This window comes from Haliotis asinina, chromosome 1, assembly GCF_037392515.1.
Source record: "Haliotis asinina isolate JCU_RB_2024 chromosome 1, JCU_Hal_asi_v2, whole genome shotgun sequence".
NCBI classification, from domain to species: Eukaryota; Metazoa; Mollusca; class Gastropoda; order Lepetellida; family Haliotidae; genus Haliotis; species Haliotis asinina.
In genome coordinates this window covers 90,569,715-90,590,294 of record NC_090280.1, presented here as the reverse complement: position 1 = coordinate 90,590,294, position 20,580 = coordinate 90,569,715, and the positions used below count along the sequence as shown (strand labels likewise).

The 20,580-nt window shown below is 38.1% G+C and overlaps 1 protein-coding gene across 1 annotated transcript in view; it reads left to right on the top strand.

The window, feature by feature from the left end:
* LOC137255147 (uro-adherence factor A-like) overlaps positions 1-12,180 on the top strand; it is a 28,553-nt gene extending 16,373 nt beyond the window's left edge. Inside the window, exons 2-3 of the mRNA XM_067792579.1 lie at positions 1,605-6,415; positions 6,820-12,180. Coding sequence (XP_067648680.1) covers positions 1,605-6,415; positions 6,820-9,727 — 7,719 coding nt within the window. The 3' untranslated portion in view covers positions 9,728-12,180. The remainder of the gene's footprint in view (positions 1-1,604; positions 6,416-6,819) is intronic.
* Positions 12,181-20,580: the final 8,400 nt, after the last annotated feature.

The window sequence follows — 20,580 nt, the reverse complement described above, 5'->3', positions numbered from 1 at the left end:
GGGGTTATTGAGGTAACAACCTTTGAAATGCTCTGGGTGGTCTGGCCGGCTGACCTCACATCAAAGACATTTAAGCTGAGAACTAGTAATACTGGCACCATTCCAATGTAATTTTGTTACAGTGTGCATGAAAAATGCAACAGTTGTAATAGTTGGATAGATGTTTCTGAACGATCATTTGGCACCTTCCATTCTCATTGTTAACGTGTTTTGATTCTGAATGTGCTTGATGGTGTCTCTCACAAATGTTGATGAATATTCACAAATTAATATTTGTAGTATTTCATTCTTTGATTTCATATGCACCATCTCAGCAAATTATTTTTTCTGCAGGTGTTAATATAAGAGTCATGTATTTGAAACAGGCACATTGTATAGAGAGATGCTCATTAAAGAAATTCAGACATCAGTGTTGCTTACCTGGCAATATTTATAGCCCAATCACAAACTGCAAAGGCAGTTTGAAAAGTTAGTGTTTGAATCTCATATTTGCACTAGTGTTGAAAACTACAAAGTGCATACCAATGATTTCTGCTGGCAAGATATAGTGTCATAATATTGCATGAGATCATTGTTAACATTTAGGTATATTTTAAGCATGTTAAGGATGCATGGATCAGTGTATGTTTCAGTATATTCATGATTTGAAGACTTATTAAAGTCATCCTGAAAATAATGTCTTGGTAACTGGTTGGGACGCATGGGATATTTCAGTTAAATATTCAAATGTATGTTCATAATGTATGTGTGTAAATCTGTTACATTTCAATGTTGCCGTCATCTTATCAAATCTTGCACAAGAGCTCTCAATCGAGGTCACAACATCTAAGACCTTCATTGAGCTTTGTAAAATCTGAATTGTGATCTGTGGGTACATGTCCAAAGTTGACACATATCACTGAGTTGAATATTTGGCTTGCTGTATGTGTGCATGACAGATGCCACTTGTGGGCCAGGATGTTTTCCCTTTTTGACAAACACTAGGTTTCATCATTATGGATGAAATAGACTTATCTGAGGTGTCTTAGGATCATGGAAAGCATTTTGTTTAAGCTAAAATATTTTTTCAATTTATTGAAAATGTTCGGGATTATATTTGTGTATTTCTATTACTGAAAATAATTCTCTTTTTCTTTTATTTTGCAATAAAAATTAATGCAAAGAAGTCATGTCCCCATTTAGCAACATGCTACAAGTACATACTAGCCAAAAACAAAACTTGATCATTTTGACTGCATTAGATAAAAAACGAAGGTAATAAATATGATATATTTTCCAGTGTAAGTGTTCTATCACATGTATCAAGATTTTCTCATCAACATAAATAGCAGGACATCACAATAGTAAACTGGTTTATTAAACTGGAATGATTGTACAAAATATCAACTGATTTCTTGTCTTATATGGATCAGTGATCCACAAAGCAGCCTCTCTTTTTGCTAGTGTTTTATAAGCTTTTGTCACCTGCATGGTGCCATGTCTTTGTATGGCAGAAATAGTGCTGAACCAGTATTATATAATAACCAATAACTGTTACAGGAACCTGTGTACATAGTATAATTTGTCCCTTGTAAGGTGCATTAATTTTCTGTTCTTCATTGCAGAGGGAGCTGAATAATATGAGGGATACCCCAAGCTTCAAAATTAAGAAGGTCTTGGTTCTTTCAAAGTTGCGACATTCCAGTGTCTCTGGACGAAAAATTGTGGGGTCTGTCTCTGCATCTTCATCCAAGACAACTAAGAAGGAGACAAAGACAAAGGTGAAAGATGACTCAAAAGACCAGCCAGTTGGACTGAAGCGTAAGGGAAGGCCCCCAAAGGTTAAAGGGAAGTTAAGAGATGAAGCTGACACAACTCATAAAGATGGGGAGACAGGGCATGTTGGTACTTTGAAAGATAACTCTCAGTCAGGGAAAAAGGAAGCAGATAATGAACCCTCCAAACCAGTGAACGCACAGCCATCCAGCTCCTGCTCTAAAAGACAATTTGGAAAGAAAAGATCTCAGTTGCAAGCTGTAGTTGCTAAACCTGAAAGGAAACTGAGGAGCCAAATTGGTGAAATGCTAATGAGGCATGGAAAGAAGGTATCTAAGGCTCCAAAACCAAAAAGGAAGAGAACGTTAAGTGCTGATTTTGAACTCCTTGATGAAAAGTCTCTCAAGAGGCAGCTGAAAGAAAATAATGATACTGCAAGTGGAGCAGAAACTGATCAAAATGATTCTGATGCTTCCAATTTGATAGATTCAGACAACGATGTAGCATTGACAGGGAAGAGAAGGAAAAAATATGGCATTACGTCCACCAGTATGAAATCTCAAACAACAGTGTCTATAGATTCAAGTTGGGTTGATAGTCCATCTCCTCTGATAACCTCTGGAAAGAAACTGGTAAAGAAATCAAAGGCTTCTGGAAATTCACGTGATTCTTCAGTTGATGAATCTGAAACAACTATTGTCATCAAACGTCATGGAACTAAACAGAGGACATTCAGAAAGCAGGCAGACATTGCTCTTCCTGACAATTCAACATCTGTTTCTGTTGCATCTGGAGACCAGCAAGATGATGAAAAACCAAAGAAACGAGGAAGGCCCCCAAAGAGAAAGCGTTTAGTGTCACAAGATTCACAGGTTAGTGAATCTGGAGAAACTGATGAGAATATGGAGCAGCAGGGACATCCTCAAGTCTCTAAAATAGCTGCTAATGCAATTACTGACATTAAAATCTCCAAAGACACAGTTAGTGTGAAGAAGCAACGGATCTTGCGGAATGAGGAATGCCAAACTGATCCCTATACATTTTCTGGTGTTGACTTTGAGGAGGAAGATGACTCAGAAGTAAGTTTCAAACCAACTGGCATGTCAGGTGATGTGAAGCGAAAACCAGGCAGGCCTAAAATTGGCGTACCCAGACAGCCTATTGTGAAATCTCTCAAAGTTAAAAATACACACAAACTGCTTATATCTGATCAGAAACACAGGCCATTCAGTAGGGTAAGGGGAGGAAGGATATTGAAAGCCTCGCAGATGTATAAGACAACTCGCAGAAGGACCATTCAACAGTCTCAAGACAAACCATCACTTTTACTTGAATCCAAGAGGGTGATTGATGAAGAGTCTACAGGGCTTGAAACTGAGCCTGTTACATATGAGGAAGAGAGTACCCCACCAGTTATCACACCTCTTCGGATTGTGGTGTCTGAACAAGATTCTGGGACGGGTTCTCCTTTGTCACCCGAAATGCAGCATCCAGACCTGCCAATAATTAAGGATTTGATCAGCCCTGCTCCCAGCAATGAAGATCTTGAACCACCTGTTTTAGAACCAGCTACGTTTGAGGCTGGACTAATAACTAATGAACAGGATGAAGTACACAATTCTGTGTCTACTAATGATATTGATCCTGTAATAGAGGAAAGTTGTCCTGAGGATGGTGCTATAGATAGTTTAGAATCCATGGATGGTGATGTTATGGTCTGTAGCGAAGAAATAGTTCCATTTGTTGCCACGGATGAGATGCATGATGCAGCACCAACACCAGTAATTGAAAGCTGTGATGCGAACCATGGCTTCACACAAGAGATCTTGGTCAGCCCATCTCATGAAAAGTCAAGTGAAACATTAGGAACTGTTCAAGCAATTCAGAGTGATATGGAACTGTCAAATACAGATAAAACTAATAGTATTGAAAATGGGATGACTGTAGCTTCTAAGGAAGCTGAACCCCAGATTTCTGAACCTCAGAAAGTCTCTGAACCTCAGAAGGCCTCTGAATCTCAGAAGGTCTCTGAACTGGTCACTCAGCCCTGCCAGCCAGATGTAGATGATGTGGACAAGATAGCATTAGACATCTCAGACCCTGTGAAGGCGGAATCCTTGCAAGACCAATCAAAATCAAGAAGTGAGGAGGAGGTTTTAGATGAAACCGTTAAGGCTTGTCTGCAGGCTGTTGTTAATGACATTGTTAACATTGATCAAGAAGATTCTGAAAAATGTGATGAATCGGAGGTAGTTAAATCAGACACTGACATTGGTTCTAATGACCAAATGGATGCAGTAAGTGATGTTGATTCAAAGGATAAAGAGCACAGATGTGAACTAGGTGGGATCAAAATGAAACTCAAACGACATAAAGGTAAATTTAAAGTCACGCGTCTAAGTGAAGAAGATGATAGCTTAATAGCAGATTTGGGTTTGGAGGATGGTGCTTCTAATGTTGATTCAAACAGTAATGAAAACTGTGAAGATAACTCCAGAGTTGATGTTATTGCACTTCTGATGGAGCACATCCTGGATGTAGTTGAATGTAATCTTGATGGATCCAAGTTCATCTCAGATAAGGTATCAGACAAGCAGCTTGAAAAAGAAAATAAAGTTTTCACTGAGACAAATGAAATGGAAGATGCAAGCTTTAGCTCAAACTCTGACATATCTCCTGTTGACTCTGAAAAGCGTGTACCACCTCTCACCATCAGACTCAAGTCAGGCAAACCTGGACGAAAACCAGTGAGGAAGTTTGAATTGCGACCAAAGATTTCTAGGTCACCTATTGAAATAATTGCAATGAGACAAAAACGCATTGAGGAGGAATATGACAAAAATGAAGCCACACGATTGGCCAGGAAGATTGAAAAGCAGATTGGCAAAAGAAAAAATCTAGCTAAATCAGCTTTTAAGGAAAGCAATGTTGCAGAAGTTGGTATATCAAATGTCCAGAAAGCTGGAAACTTTGAAGAGCTTATGGAACTATGCACGCCGTGCTCAGTGAAACTTGTAGATTTTGTTAAACAGCTGAATTTGACAAATCAGTCTGAAGATGAGAGTCAGAGTGGTTCGCAGCAATCAGATCTCGGTGTTAGTGGAGGCATGGAGATTTGTGGAGATATATCCTCTCCACCTGCACCAGCTACTGTGAAGAAGAAAAGAATGATGAAAGGCCGAAAGAGTCAGTTCAAATCTGGACGACCTAGGGGTAGACCACCTAAAAATAAAAATAAGGATGGTTTGACAGTTGCACAGCTTTTAAAATTGAAACAGGATGATGGAACAAATCCAGAGCAAGCTCAAGCCGAGAAAAAGGTGGAGGAACTTGATGAAGTTGGCTTTGTTGGAAGTTTTGTTGAATTTTTGAAGTCAAAGAAGAAAGAGAAGCCAAAGTCTGCCAAAGGCACAGATGCCTCCAAGTCATCAAGAAAGACTGACAACAAGGCAGAAGAGAGCATGCCAAAACTAACTCAAATCACTGCCCCTGTTGCTCCAGTAGTGACTGCCCCAACAGTACCAGAAAGTGTTAGACTAAAGCATTTATCTGGCGATAGAAAGCCAGGTGTGAAGTATGTTTGTAACAAGTGTGAATTTTCCTCTGCTGTTCAGAAGACTATGGAATTTCATGTGTACAGTCATATACCTGGTTTGTCATTTAAGTGTGGGTATTGTAATAAGATTTTTGCATCTATGGTTGGAGCCTCAGCTCATTCAAAGAATGAACATCATGGAAAAGAGTCAAAGATAATCAAAAGTAAAGACTTGATTGAAAGTGACTTATATCATGTGATAGAAGAGGCACCAAAGGTGCCAGCTGAAACGACACTGCTGAAGCCTGTGGAACAAGGATCAGTGAGTGGCAGTGCAACATCAGGACCAGTCATCATATCTTTCCTTGTGGACAGCAAGTCATTGAAGTCTCCCAATGCAAAGCGTTTTATGTGTACCCACTGTGACTATTCCACAGATATCCTGGAGGATGTGCAGCAACATACAAAGGATTTGCATTCAGTTGAAAATCTGTATGCATGTATCTTGTGTGCAGATGCATACTTCAACTCTGAAGAAACAGTTATGAGTCACAACCAAACAACACATCCTTCAAGGCCTCAGTCATATAGAAAATTACCAAATTTCTATGATGTAGAACAGATGAAGGTTGCAGATAAATCACAGCTGGAGGACAGAGGTAATATTTTTGACAGAATGAACAATTTATTCTCCACAACCAATGTAACTGATGATTCTAACAATGAAAACCCACGGAAAGCTCATTATCAAAGAGCCAGGGACTTCCTGTACGTCCAAGAAGGATGGAAAAACAAGACGTCTGCAGAAGCTGACAGTACAACGACAGTTGAAAATGAAACTTTTTCAAATACAGTGGACGGTGATTCTGTGTGCAACGTTAGTGACATTCAACCAGTTACAGTTGAAAGTGAAGGGAAAGGTGCCACTTCTGTTGATGAACAGTCTGCAGAAAAGGTTGGCAACAGTACCAGTGATACAACAGAAATCAGGACTCTGGAGAAACAACTTTCAGAGAATGAGGTCGGCAATGAGAAAGCAAATATGCCAGGACCAAAGTCTTCCTCTTCTGATACAAAGGCTGCCACTGAACTTGATGGGAAAAGTCTGAAAGATTCATCGTCAGTGTAAGCAGTTGTTAAACAGTAATTCTGAGTTTAATCGCAATGAAATTTCTTATGTTTATCTTGTAATGTTTACAGAACAACACAACTGAAAATTTGCAGATTTTCAAGAATTTTGTCCTCAATATATGTTTGGTTTTGTGTAATTAATAATGTTGATTCAATTATTTTAAATTCTCAGTGAGACTTGAAAATGATAATTCGAATATTCATTTTGAACATTCATATTTATTGCTTTATACATATTGTTTGTAATAGGACCAAAATCAAGTTTGTGTATGTGACATTTTGCATGATGTCAAAGGATACATTTGTTTCAATCATTGAAACAAACTTATTTTAGCACTAAGAGGCTACTTATATTTTAGGTTTGCATAGTTTCTGACTCTGAAATGGTCTTGTTTCAGGGTTGATACTGTTCCATCTGTGGAGAAACAGAAAGGTACTTTGGATCAAGGCCATACAGATGCAGAGGAAAATGATATGGTAACAGATATAAGTAATCACACTAACCATGATGACTCTGGTGTGTCGAGCTTAAAAATCGTTGATGTTGTCAGTTTGCGTGATCAGAATCCTGAACCATCCGTTGAGCCCCCAAAGAAAAAGATGCCAACCCGAAACACAAGTCAGACATCTCGTGGAGCTAATAACCTGCCTGAGGTTGATGTTGATGCTTTGGTTTTGAGGAATGAGCGAATAACTTGCACATACAAGTGTATGAAATGTAACATCCATTCTCCCTATCTCTCTGCAATGGTGGAGCATTTGAAAAATTATCACAGTGAAATTGCGCTGTTCACATGCCCTTATTGCAAAAGCTTTAATTCGCAAAAGCCAGAGTTCACAACTGAAGTAAATGTGCATGAACATGTGAAAAAAGTGCACCCTTCTAACTGTGCAAAGAATGAAGTGTCTCTTTCTGACACAGCCAAGACATTTGTTCAAGTGCTTGCAATTCCATCTGGTGTGGAGTGCAACAAGGTAGGCAATACATTTGTTATTGAGAAAGACATATACATGTGTTTGAAATGTCAGGCACACATGCCATCACTGGACTATACATTTGGACATCTGGAGAGGGAACATCCTGATGCCTTTGTTCAAGTGTGTCCATTGTGTAAGACTTTCAAAGACAAATCAGATGAAGTCGTATTTGCCCACATCATGAAAGAACACAACCAAGATCCAAATGACCATCCATTGTCTGTGGCAATTGAAGACAATTTGTTTTTGAGAATACCATCAATTTCAAAAAGTGGTGCATACAATGATAAAGTAAATGCTAACAAAGGTGCTAAACCTGATACAAATAGAAAAATAGCTCCCAAACCTTCCATAAGTGTAGTAAATGATGAATCTGAAGATGATGTTTTAGTTGTGGGAGAAAGTAGAAACCCTACCAGACCATCTGCAATCAGGTCAACAGGGCAATCACCAAAGAGAGGTCGACCCCCACTGATATCACAAGATGTTGGAGGAATTCCTACTGCGCCAAAGCTAACTCTAAGACCTCCAAGATTTCCAGCACCGGTTCAACCAGCACATTCACAGCCAAAAGGTGTTCCATTAACAAACACACTGTTCTTATCCTCTAAAGCGAAAGATACTTCAAAGCCAAGTCCTGATCAAGCACAGGAGCTGGTGATGGACTGTGAAAGTGTTGATGACCCTGTTAACACTAATGCAAATGTTGTGGAAGAAGATGGTGATGTTGTAGTTCCAGCAGTGTCAACAACTGCAATCAGTAGCCCTGCTAGTCTTATTGACTCTTCAAATGTCATATCCCACTCAGCAGCTGTTGCAGTGGCCTCATCAGTAGTGTCTGTGGACACAACAGTTCGTGTCTCAACTGTTACTACTGCATCTGTCACCCAAACCACCACTGCCCCAATCACAGCAAATAAACAAATGGTTGCAAACACAACACCCACACCTCCACCTCCACCTCCACTCAAAAAATTTGGTGTGCCTATTCTGCCTCAAACAACAGCATCTCAGCAAGCAGAAGGACACATTGCTAAGACGCATATTTCTTCTACACCAACACAGCAAACAGCATCTGTGTCTTTAGCAGACAGGCCATTGGTGGCAGAAAAAATTAAAGAACTGCAGATAGGCAGACCCAAATCTTCACTATTCTCAATGACAGATAAACTTCATAGGCTTCATATGAGAGCTGCGGAAAGAGAAAGAGAAAAGGAAAAAGCTGCACTATTGGAAAGAAATAGTCCTCTGAATGCTCGAAGTAGTCCCCTTAATCCAAGGAGTAGTCCTCAGTCAACCCGGGATGCTCTTCTTCGATCCACAAGTAGTCCTTTAACAAGCAGAAGTAGTCCTATGTTGAATACTAGTCAAGCTTCATTATCTGCTTCCAGACCTGTTCTGAAGGTTCCAAGCTATTCAAGTATGCCAAGGCCTCAGCCACCTCCAAGACCTAGTTCTGCAGCTCCTATGATTTCATCTATGAATACTAATATCCAGCATAGTCAATCACAAGCAACTCAAGCCCATCGAAAGTCACTATTATTCAGGAATTGCCCTCTTGATTTGTCAAGAACTCCGTCTCCTGCTCAGACACAAGTGTCATCAACACCCCCACAGTCAAGAACTGTATCTGATGATCTTCCTCCTGATGCTTTCAAAATATTTAACTTAAAACCAGACTCAAAGCGATTAAAACCAAGTCCACAATCTACCCCTAATGCTTCTGTGAGGGCACCAGTTAAACAAGTCCTTGGAAACACAATCCCAAACATTGTTGGCACCTTGGCTGCTCCAGGAACTCTCTTGCAACAGGTACAGGCCCTGCCCTATACCCAGCTAGCACAAATGCAGATGGCTGGTGTTCCATTGAACCCTTTACAGTTACAAGGTTTGTGCATTCCAGGAATAAACACTGGTAACTCTTTTGTGTTGGCACAGTTACCACAGCATCAAGGTACAAGACTTAATGTTCCCCCTCAACAGCTACCTCAGATGCATTCCCCATCTCCCGTGAACACATCATCTCTATCTGTCCCTGTTTCTCAACCACCAAGACCATCTAGTGCAAAGACTGTAGCTCAGGCTTTAGCAGAAAGGTCACATGGAGGCAGACACCCTGTCCCCATCGCTAGCCACCCAAGAGCTAAACAGGCCTCTCCAGCTAGATCTGTTATGCCAGTGAAAAAAACAGGTAATTCAAGGATTCCACACCAAGGCTTCTGTTGCCCTTATTGTCCACAGTTTAGGCCATTGCAAGATTTTGAGGTTACCCCTCATATTGAGCGATGCCACCCAGGAAAAGATGTTATGTTTGTCAAAGTTCCGTGAAAGGATAACCTTTGCATACATCTATTAACAAGTGCAAATGTACTTCAGACTTGTTTAAACATACTTTATCCAGTGAATGTATTCAATGCCAAGGTATATTATTGAGATGTGGTATGCATTATGTTGATGACATTCCTGTCATTTAATGGTAGTTTCCTTCCACTTGAATGACTTTACCTAATGAGGTAATGCCAAGATTTGATATGCATTCATGTATTTATTGCCTGTTAAAATCAGGCCTTATATATAATTTCTCCGCATCAGTATTCATGTTGGTATTCACTACAGTATGATGCATATTCTATCTGCATGCCAATTTCATATCATAAATGGAATGTTTCCTTGTCTTAATTCCATGGCTAAATTATGTCTCAGATGGTTGACAAGCAAAGCCGATAAGGATTACCATTTTAATTTTCAGTATTTATGAAACATGTAAAATGAATATTTTCACCCATTTGTTTGAATGAGTGGTCTGAATGTATGTTAGGGTCATGTTTCTTTTGATATCTGTTCATATGTTGGCATGGATTAAGGTACCTCATATTTAATAATTTGCTCAAATCAAACTTTTGATTCTAAGTCGTAGAGCATTTCTGTTGTGTTACACTTAATGTCTCCATAAGGATGAGACATATTACTATGAAATGATCTGAATTTTTGATGTACATTTCTGAAACATTTTAGTGAACCTCAGAGCCTGTGAATTCATCTTTTTATTTCATTGATAGGTTTCAGTAAAATGCCAACATGTAAAACTTCACATTATTAATGCCAAATAATGTATTTCTTTTGAGGTAAGGTAATAATTTACAGTATCCTAGCAATGTATTATTGCTTTCCAAGGGGTTTAGGATTGGTACTTGTTGGACTGTTGTATGGATAATGTTCAAGTTGTAATTATAAACTAAGGAAAAGCTATTTGGAAAATGAATTATTTTCACTTTATTTTCAGTACATGTGGTTGTTTTCACTTCATTTTCAGTACATGTGGAGGGTTATTTTTCATTGGGTTAAACAACTACCATTGTGTTTCCCCTGCTGTAACCAAAGGAGAGCTCAGCTTAAAATAAATATTAAAGACAAAGAAAAATTTCTGTCGGTGAACTGTCTTGTTTAGTTGTTTTTTAATTCTTGAATGGTAAAGATTAGGTTTTGGACATTTTAGAGAAATAATTAATTTTCACAAATCAAGATTCTCATAGGTATTGTATCTTTCTGTTTGATTATATCTTTGAATGTGACAGCAAATGATATTTGGGCAAATACAGTGTCTACATCTCTTACTCATACCTAACTACATATTCATAGCTTGCTGATTTGACTGATCTCATACAGTCCAACCCATCATTCTTCTCTCATTTGCAGTGATGAAAAGTCAAACAACATGAGATATGTCTTGTATGTCAGACAATTGTTTTAATATGTTTTGTATCATGTTATAACTTATCATGTAACAGGAATACAATTGTTTTCATTTCATGTTATAACTTATCATGTAACAGGAATAAAGGTGCTAAGCTGGACACTTTTGTAAATCGCCTTGACAATTAATTTATAGTTGTTCCTCAGTCATTAGTTTGGTCCATTGTTGTACATTGCTGAGTCTGCAGCATGAGGTGTACAGCTGCACCATATGTAGACACAGCTGTTTGTTGATTGTGTCCTGTAAATTGTGTAAACAAGATGTGAGTGGTGTCAGTAAGGTCCTAAGCCAGAAGATACCTTATCTATACTCTAGGGTTGCACTTCACTGTCACTGTGAACTCCACATTATCATTGTACATGTTACCCTGATGTTGAACAGCACTGAAGTACTGTAGTCATACTGCTCCACTTAATTTTTTTAAGGGATTTTAAGTTTGGTGTATATACATTAATATGTAGAAGGAATACTGGATGTGAGGTTGTTGTATATACATATAATATGTTGTAAGTAATTGATTTGAGGATCATGGAATTTACCTCTTTCTTAACACATTGGTGCAACACCTGATAATGACAACCTGTGTCTCCAACTTAAATTATTACACAGGGAAGCTTAATATCATGTGATATCGAGTATCATGTAGATATTGCGTATTGTAGTGTATTGCAGCTATTCGAAAGACAGAAATACACCAAACTTGATGATGTTTTTTGAATGACCCCTCGAATATAACATGTAAAAGTGGATGGGGAGCAATCACCATGTGCATTAGAAGCAGGCACGGTCAAGGTATTTTAACAAGCACTGTTGGCATACTGATTTGAAACAAATGTAGATAAGATAGTACCGAGCATTAATGTCAAAACATGATTGTGTCAGAAGAATATGAGGACAGAAAGTAATCATGTTTGAAGGAAATGTAACATTTCTTGATAGACTATGTAGAGTGCAAGTTGTTTTTTGAACAATTGTTAGCTTTTGAATTTGCAGAGTTATTTTGAATAAAATATTCTTTGACATTGCCCATTATTCTTGGAATGTTTTTTTTTTTTTTTAACAAATCCAAGAACCGGACTGTTCAAGATTGTGAATGGACCAGATCAGTGCACCAACTGAATAAACAAGGATGACATGATTAACAGTTACGTTGCGGGATGCCTTGACGGATACAGTGTGTGAAAAGCATCACTGCATTATACAGAAACCCTATAAAGACTTGTGAGAACCGTGATGAACGGTTTTGAATAATATGCTGGACATTAATTAACAAGATTGTGAAATAATATGCAACTAGTCCGATTTAAATCTGACTTTAGATACGGAACGTCATTTAAACAATACACAGTAGACCACCGTCGGTTTAGAACATATAGGAATGTATACGTGACAACAGATCCAACTACGGGTGCAACGTTTGGTGAAAGGGCTGCGGCACACAATGTACAATGTGTTTTTGTGAGAATCTTGTGAATTTTTGTAAGGACATCCATGCAAACTCCTGTAAAACTATCTACATCACTCAACAAAAATGTTTAATCAATGAGAATTTGATTGGCCATCCTTGAAAAAAATCACGCAGGAAATATATATTAATGAAAATTTGATTTTAATTCATTTTTCGAACACTGACATTTGTCGGAAAGAACGTCGCACGTCGTAAAGAAGAGCGTTTAAATATTTATTTCAAACGTTAGTAATTTTCATTTGTAATATCTAAGGATTAGAAAAAAATCTTAAGCAACAAATAGGGGAGGGGTGATCATAGTTCATTCACAAAAATGTACACGGAAGTATATTCGTTCACCCAAGAATTATGAGCATTAAGCAGCAACAAGTCGTCTAATTAGCATACCTCGTGCAACTAGCTTCCTGTAATGCATGAAGACATTAGGGACTTGTTAATGTTATTTTCAGACTAGATTGCATTGTTTAATGTGTTCTGTGTAAACGGATGAAAGAACTTTGATATAGCATTGGTAGCTGATATATTTCTTCAGTCCTAATTGTTATTTCATAACATACAAACTATCAAGGCAGAGCCGATTAGATAAGCGTGGTTTCTGTGGGGTAAAAAAAACCCCAAACAACCATTGTACCAAATTCATTTGACTTTCTATATGGAAATCCCCAAGATATTCCAACAACTAAAACTATGCACAGAAGATTGGTTTGAAAGTTAGGATCGTTCAAGCATAATCTATACGCCAGAAAATAAATAAATAAATAAATACATAAATTGGGAAATTTCAAACATGCCACTTGTGACAGGACTAAAATACTTTTACTAGGTTTATAACGAACACAAATGGGCCACTATTTTAAGTTTGATATCATTTACCTCGTGGTACGCATTTCCACTAAAATATGGAACAAATGACAGACTAAAACAAGGTTTGTTATGAGCATAGTTTACTGTATAGGGGAAATGATTTCCGATGCATCAACATTATAACGTCAGATATATACTGGCCAGCAAAAGAAACGTAATTCAAGAAATCCAAACATTTTTTTCCCTTGATCCAATCCAACCTCATACTGAAAAAGCATAATTATCATGAATTCTGAGTACGTTTTCATTGCTGATCAGAAGCGCATATGTTGTCACGACATAAAAATCAATTAGCACCAGTGATAACAGTTACAAAAGGAACGTGTTTATTCAAACATTACTTTATTCTCGTTTAAAGACAATCGACGTCACTAAGCAAAATGTTTTTCGTCAGATGTACGCTCGTGACAAAAGTTTATTATCCATCTACCTGAAAGAAGCAGACTTGGCAAGTCACAGATGGTTCATGTATTAAGTTTCTCATAAAGACACACATAAATATTTATGAGGCACACAAGCGTTGAAAGGTAAATGGAGTGTTGTGATACCTGACACTTGGAGGATGAATGATAACACTTCGAAAAGTCGGTACCGTATGGCATTTTAGTCTCCATCCAGTAACAGTTCCATCTGTCAGAAAAAATAAATTAATTTGTGAAATTATCTGTTAAAATTTGCACTTCTATGTCTTATAATCTAAAGGTTTCTTTTAAATGTTTTCGTTTATACTATATTTAGCATATCCAAATTTACTTGTGTGGGAAAAAACGGATATGAAGCAAAAATAGTTTTGTTATATTAAAATACGTTTTCAGCTTTTGCATTATAAGTAAAGCATCGCTGATGGGGACTTTACAACGTCAACCCCAGTAAACGGGCCTTGGTTGTCCAGCGAAAAATATTCTATCGGGCTCCAAGGGAAAGGTAACGAGATAAAATATGTGAATTCATAAAAGCAAATCAGTAAAAACGTCAGATGTTCCCCGTATCTGTACACATGTCCTTTCCCATTCATACAGTTACATAAAGTGTGTATGTTTTGGCCTGACGCTGTGCATGTGTTAAAATCAGTGTCGGTGTGAATATGAAAATGCTATCTACATTTAGAGGAATAATACCCCCTTTTCCACATTGGTTTATTTACTGTAACAGAACAGGAGGTAAAAACCCAAACAAAAACATCAGTCCAGCTCATAAGATACCTACATTGGACATGGTATAGAAATCCAGAAGACCTGCCAGCTTCGAATTAATAGTGACATATATGAAAATTTCTGATCGCGTCATACCTAAATACATTAAATGACTGTGAAGTTCGTGAGAGAAGGCGCGAAAGGCCCAGACGTATGAGGCACCGCAAATATGTTATGTAACTTGGATTTCCAAAACCTTACCCATGGCCGAAGGTTTCATCAAATTGGTAAAGGTGTGAAGTTTGCATCACTTCCGGATTACTCCCATGTTAATGAGGGATATATCTTACATTATGTTAGAAACAGTGTTAAATATAACGTATTGGGCCCCTATTCTCGACGCTGTCGTAGCCCTAAGAATTCTTACTTTTGGTCGTAGCCAATGTGTTAAGAATAGCCTTAAGAACTTCGTAGGACTACGAACGTTTCGAGAATAGCTAGCCTGGTCATTTAGGGTTCAGCGTAACGTTTCTGAGTTGGGTATCATCGACTGGTCACCTGGCTATCACGAAAAGAAATCGGCATTAGTCGGAACCACTACAAGCTGGAATATACACACATACGCACGAACGCACACACGCGCACTCCGTCATGTACATTGCTTTATACAGACGCAGATCCGGGTCAGAATTGATCGTCAGCAACCCATGTTGTAAGGGGCGACTAACGGGATGAGATGGTCAGCTTGCTTGACACGTGTCATTGTAGTCAAACTGCGTAGACCGATGTGCATGGTGTCAATCAATGGGTTGACTGTTCCAGACATGATAATTTACAGGCCGCTGTCGCATATCTAGAAATAGTGCTGAGAGCGACGTTAAACAACGAAAGTGAAAACATAGTCATTGTGATTATTGTTTTCAGTTACTTGGCCATGGGGTGAATACATGCCATCTCTTCCCTGTTATTTCCAGGTCGCCACCATGTAGTTGGTCGTCGTTAAACAACCGATAAACCCAAACATGTCCCACATATGTAGGTGCAATACAACTGAAAATAAAGCGAGACGTATATCTACATTCACCTAAGGCACAACTCTGCCAAAACGTAACTGATTGGTATCCTCTAAAAATTACCTCCATAAGTCAACCCATGCAATAAGCAATTCCGAAAAGGAACAAGGTTCATTCTCCATTATATCAACGCTGGCATGTGTCACTGGCGATATTTGCTAAGTCCAGTGTCGCCGACCCAGTAAAACACTTGTTCAAGTCAATACCCGCCCTTTCCGACAGACCTTCCGAGCAATGACTTGTTGCCATGCAACCACTTCCTGAAACACGTTCAGTGTAACAGACGTTCTAGAAAATCCTAAAAAAATGAACAGTGCAAACATATTCTTTTTGAAATAATTAAGCAAACTAAAGAATTGTATAAATAGAGTTTATTCGCAAAAATATTTCAAATATCTGACAACGCTACCGTGCAAGGTAGACGGAACAAGTCACTCCCTATCAATCGAACGTTTTTAGAACTTCAAGCTGACACCAATGTCTATGACGCATTATATCATTTAAGTCAATAGCTATATTTAGCGATCTTATCTACAGGCTCCAGACGACGTCCCGCATCTGCCTTCCTTCCCCAGTTTGAAGAGTTCCCTCTACCGATATGTAATTAACATTTAAAGTTGGTACTTACATTACTTATAAAGATTGTAATGTAAAATCATCAAATCACCATATTTTAAAATTGATAATTTGATATGTAAATAATAAAAGAGCAAAGGTTAAAAGGTTATTAACACTTCCCTGGGGCTTACTAAGTTTTTATTGTTGTGATCTGTTCCATTTTAATTTCTGAAAGGTAAACAGGTAACTAATGCTTGACTAACCAACCATGACTAATCTGATAATTATGCGTCTGACAGTCAACGCGTCTGACATTTGGGAAGATACAGTTTCTTCCGACATGGAGTCGCTGTACGGAAAAGGTCAAGGGAGATTCTTCTAAAATTCGTATACTTCCTGTTTAGAGCCTTTGCAACTTGGGCTTTGACGATTTATATTATTAGGAACAAGAGACGTCTTCGACAAGGCCAACAATAAAATGAAGTCACAATGACTCATAACAACAATCATAATAAAAACAACAACAAAACAGATGTATGCATATTTGTGTATATTAAATAATTTAAACGTTTTTCAGTTTAAATGAATATATGAAGTGAAAACGATTCATCCATGATACCGACACGAGTCGTATTTGTTGGATTATTGTCAGAAGACATAATATCATTATGAAGCAATGACTTCCAACGTTCTGTTTTATCGCCATATGACAGAATCACTGAACTTCTCTGTTAAACATTAAACCATCTGTGACGGATACAACACAATATTTTTTATTATGCAACAGCCAAAACATGTTGCCAGCTAACATCGATTTATTCAACACCGTAGTATATACATCCCTCAGGCTGTTTTTCATCTGGTGTCTCTCTTCATCAACGCAAATGGCGTTCTCACCTAATGGCAACATTGAGCTTTTACTCCAGACTATTTTTGGTCCAGTCGTTTTGTCTCTTGTATAAAGGCATGCGTTTTGCTACAGCACCGAAACATTGATGACCAAATAATTTGTTGTTATGTTCAAAGGTGCCATTTGCAACATTATACATGAAGCATGGTTACATTTTCAGCGAATATATGCCATATAACGCATATTCCTCTCGTAGTGTTACTGGTTAAACTACACCAAATCAGATTCGTTTTTAACAAGCGTTGTTCGTCCCGAAACTTCTATGAAGACTGAATTATCGGACAGCTGTGATTGGGTGATTTCGTGTAAGATGCTTGTAGTTTTTAAATATACATCCATTCAGTAATCAAAATGACCATATCTTTTAATATATTTAGTGCAGTCATTATTTGCATGATGATTTAACTTATATTGAATGAGACAACATATATTTTCATGAATTTGACATTTTGTGCGAAACTGGGATTTCATTCCTGTACTCGGAAAAAGAATTTCCTGTCAGTGAGTTGTTCATATGGTATATTTTTATTTCTTCTTTGAAGATCACACGTAGAGGTTACAAATACATTAAGCATTTATTGGCATCGTTATAAATGAAACGTCATTAAAACTACCAATTTCGGCTTTTGATTACCTTAAATCGACCTTTTTGGCAACAGTGCACAATTCTCTCCCGCGAACGAAATTTCAACCAATCAGAGGGGGGTGTCTCCGTGACGTTCTGTGAGGTGTGCTTTTGAAGACCGCTGTAGAATTCATGAACTTTTCAGGGGGTGAAATATTATGTTTACATATTTGTTTAAACCTGAAATCGTTACAGTTGTTGTGAAGAATGAAACCGCTATGTTTTCACAATCTACTGTCATATTATCTTGTCACCTGCTTTGCCTAGCTTCCAAGTTACGAGACCAGTGAAGGTCCCGGGGTAGAATAGGCCTTAAGCAACCCATGCTTGCTATAAAAGGCGACTATGCTTGTCGTAAGAGGCGACTAACGGGATTGGTTGGTCCGGCTCGCTGAGTTGGTTGACACATGCCATTGGTTCCCAATAGCGCAGATCGATGCTCATGTTGTTGATCACTGGATTGTCTGGTCCAGACTCGAATATTTACAGACCACCTCCATATAGCTTGAATATTGCCGAGTGCGGTGTAAAAGTAAACTCACTCACTCACTCCGAGTTACGAGCTGTTTTCATAGACAATTCTGTGAAATGGTTGTCACAATGGTTATATATCGGTATGTTACAAGCTGGGTCATGCAAAAATCCTTTTGGTCATGATTCAGTAACTTTATAAAAACAAATCAGAATCTATCTTATTCTCAAACTGACTTTAGGTGGGGACTCCATGATAATAACAAATGGCCTCGCCCTGTAACAAACATCCGCGGGTCTGAGAATAAATGCTATGTAGTTTTGTTTTCACCGAGTTACAAAATCATTTATTACAGCTAGGAAATAGTTTTGCTTTTTGTACCCCTAAATAGCACTTTCTGTCGTGGAAGCAAAATGACGTCGACGAGCTTCTTACACAATTTCTATGCAACTAACTGAAAATCCTCCCTCACATGATGTCAAAGCGGATCGGTGCAGTGCTCTGAGGACAGAGTTACTTAAAATGCCTGTGGTTTCACACAGACAGACAGACACACAGACCTATTTTATTCAGTTATATTGGCCAACTGGCCCATGTTACAATTGTTATTACAACACGTTTACTGACATAGTTGCACATATATAATATTGTCTGTATTAACAAGAGGTAACAAAATAACCAGTAGTTGGTTAATATGCTGAACAAAAATAGTTAGGGATATATGCAATTTTTGAATGTTTGAATAATGACCACGTTATTCATTGACACACTGATCAAATATCAATCATAAAAATACCAATAACCCTAACTTACTTTGTTCAGTATATGTCCGTACATTTGGCTGTGTATAAAACATGTGATTTTCTCCTGAATCATTTCAAAATTGATTACGTTCTATATGGTTTACTTTTCTAAATAAACTGTTTGCATACAATTATTAGGATATGTTTAAAGTATAGTTTCTCTAAGGGCTCAAATACTATAATTCTGATCTGTTTGATTGGCAGTTTAGAAGATGATGAATGCTACAAAGCTGTTTCTACTTTATTGATAACAACGCTTTTATCATATGACGCGACGTTTCGGTTTCGACGTTGCCGTACTCGAGCAAGAGTAAAGAAATACAGTACAGGACCGACTTATATACATGCAACAGGGATTACGTATAGCGAAATGAGTGTATACATGAAAACGATTAACAACAAATCCAACAACAACAATGGATAATGGCAACAATGCAATAACAACACGCCCCATCATAATATAATAAAGAACTTGTTATCCATAAAACATCACACCTTACCCCAACTCTGATCAAACAACGTTTGAGCAAACGACGTATGTCGTTGTTTTCAAGCCTTTGTAGAAAGAGTGTGCTTAGTTGTACCAAACAGAGAAATGTTGACCTGAGAATGTTGATCATGGATATTGACTAATATATAGGGAATATGATTAATGCAAAGTTTAAGTCTTACAATCTTATGTATAGTTACTATTATTTTCACTTCGGGAGGGTACCTCGGTGGAAGAAAGCTTTCAGTTTGACCGTACGTGAACAATATACATCTCCAACATTCGTGACAGTTCATTAACACCTCTGCGCTACCATGGACCTGTATTGGTATAAGCTTCATGCTATTGGTTGTCATAACACAGTATGCCCCAGGCTTTCCCTTGGGTTTGTTTTTGCATACCTGATATCAATTAGACGTGGAACAAGGGATGTGATGTTATACAATCTATATGCAGTGGGATTTGGCGCTGCACGTTTTACACCGAATTCGTGCAAGATCACCCCGCCAACGCGTATGTAGTTGGCAATGTGAGCTGAGTACACTGTGACAACCTTTTAACACAGAAGCCGGAAATAAGTCCGCCAACGCACAAAGCACAATTGTTTTCAATTTACTCAAGTTTATCTAAATGTTTGTCCACAGACAACGGCTCCACGCCTTTACCTCTGATAACAGCATTATTTGCAACGCCGCCAAAGATACTGTCTCTGATTTCGTATGTCCAGATTTATCTCACCCATAAACCTCCACATATCATTTATACACCGATAACCATATATTTTGTGAATGCTAATGCACACAGTTGGTAAGAGCAATTACTTGTCATGGCGGTTTGTGGAATTTTTATTTTACCACATCTGGTATTTGTTATGCAGAGACATGGAAACCCGAACATGTTGCGCTCTAGTTAACACAGACTACTAACAGAATCTATCGATAGGAAGGGTGTAATGACGTATTTATTACAGTGCGACTGGGGCAACTTGACATGAAGTCTGTCTCACAGTCCACGAACCGCATTATTTTCCA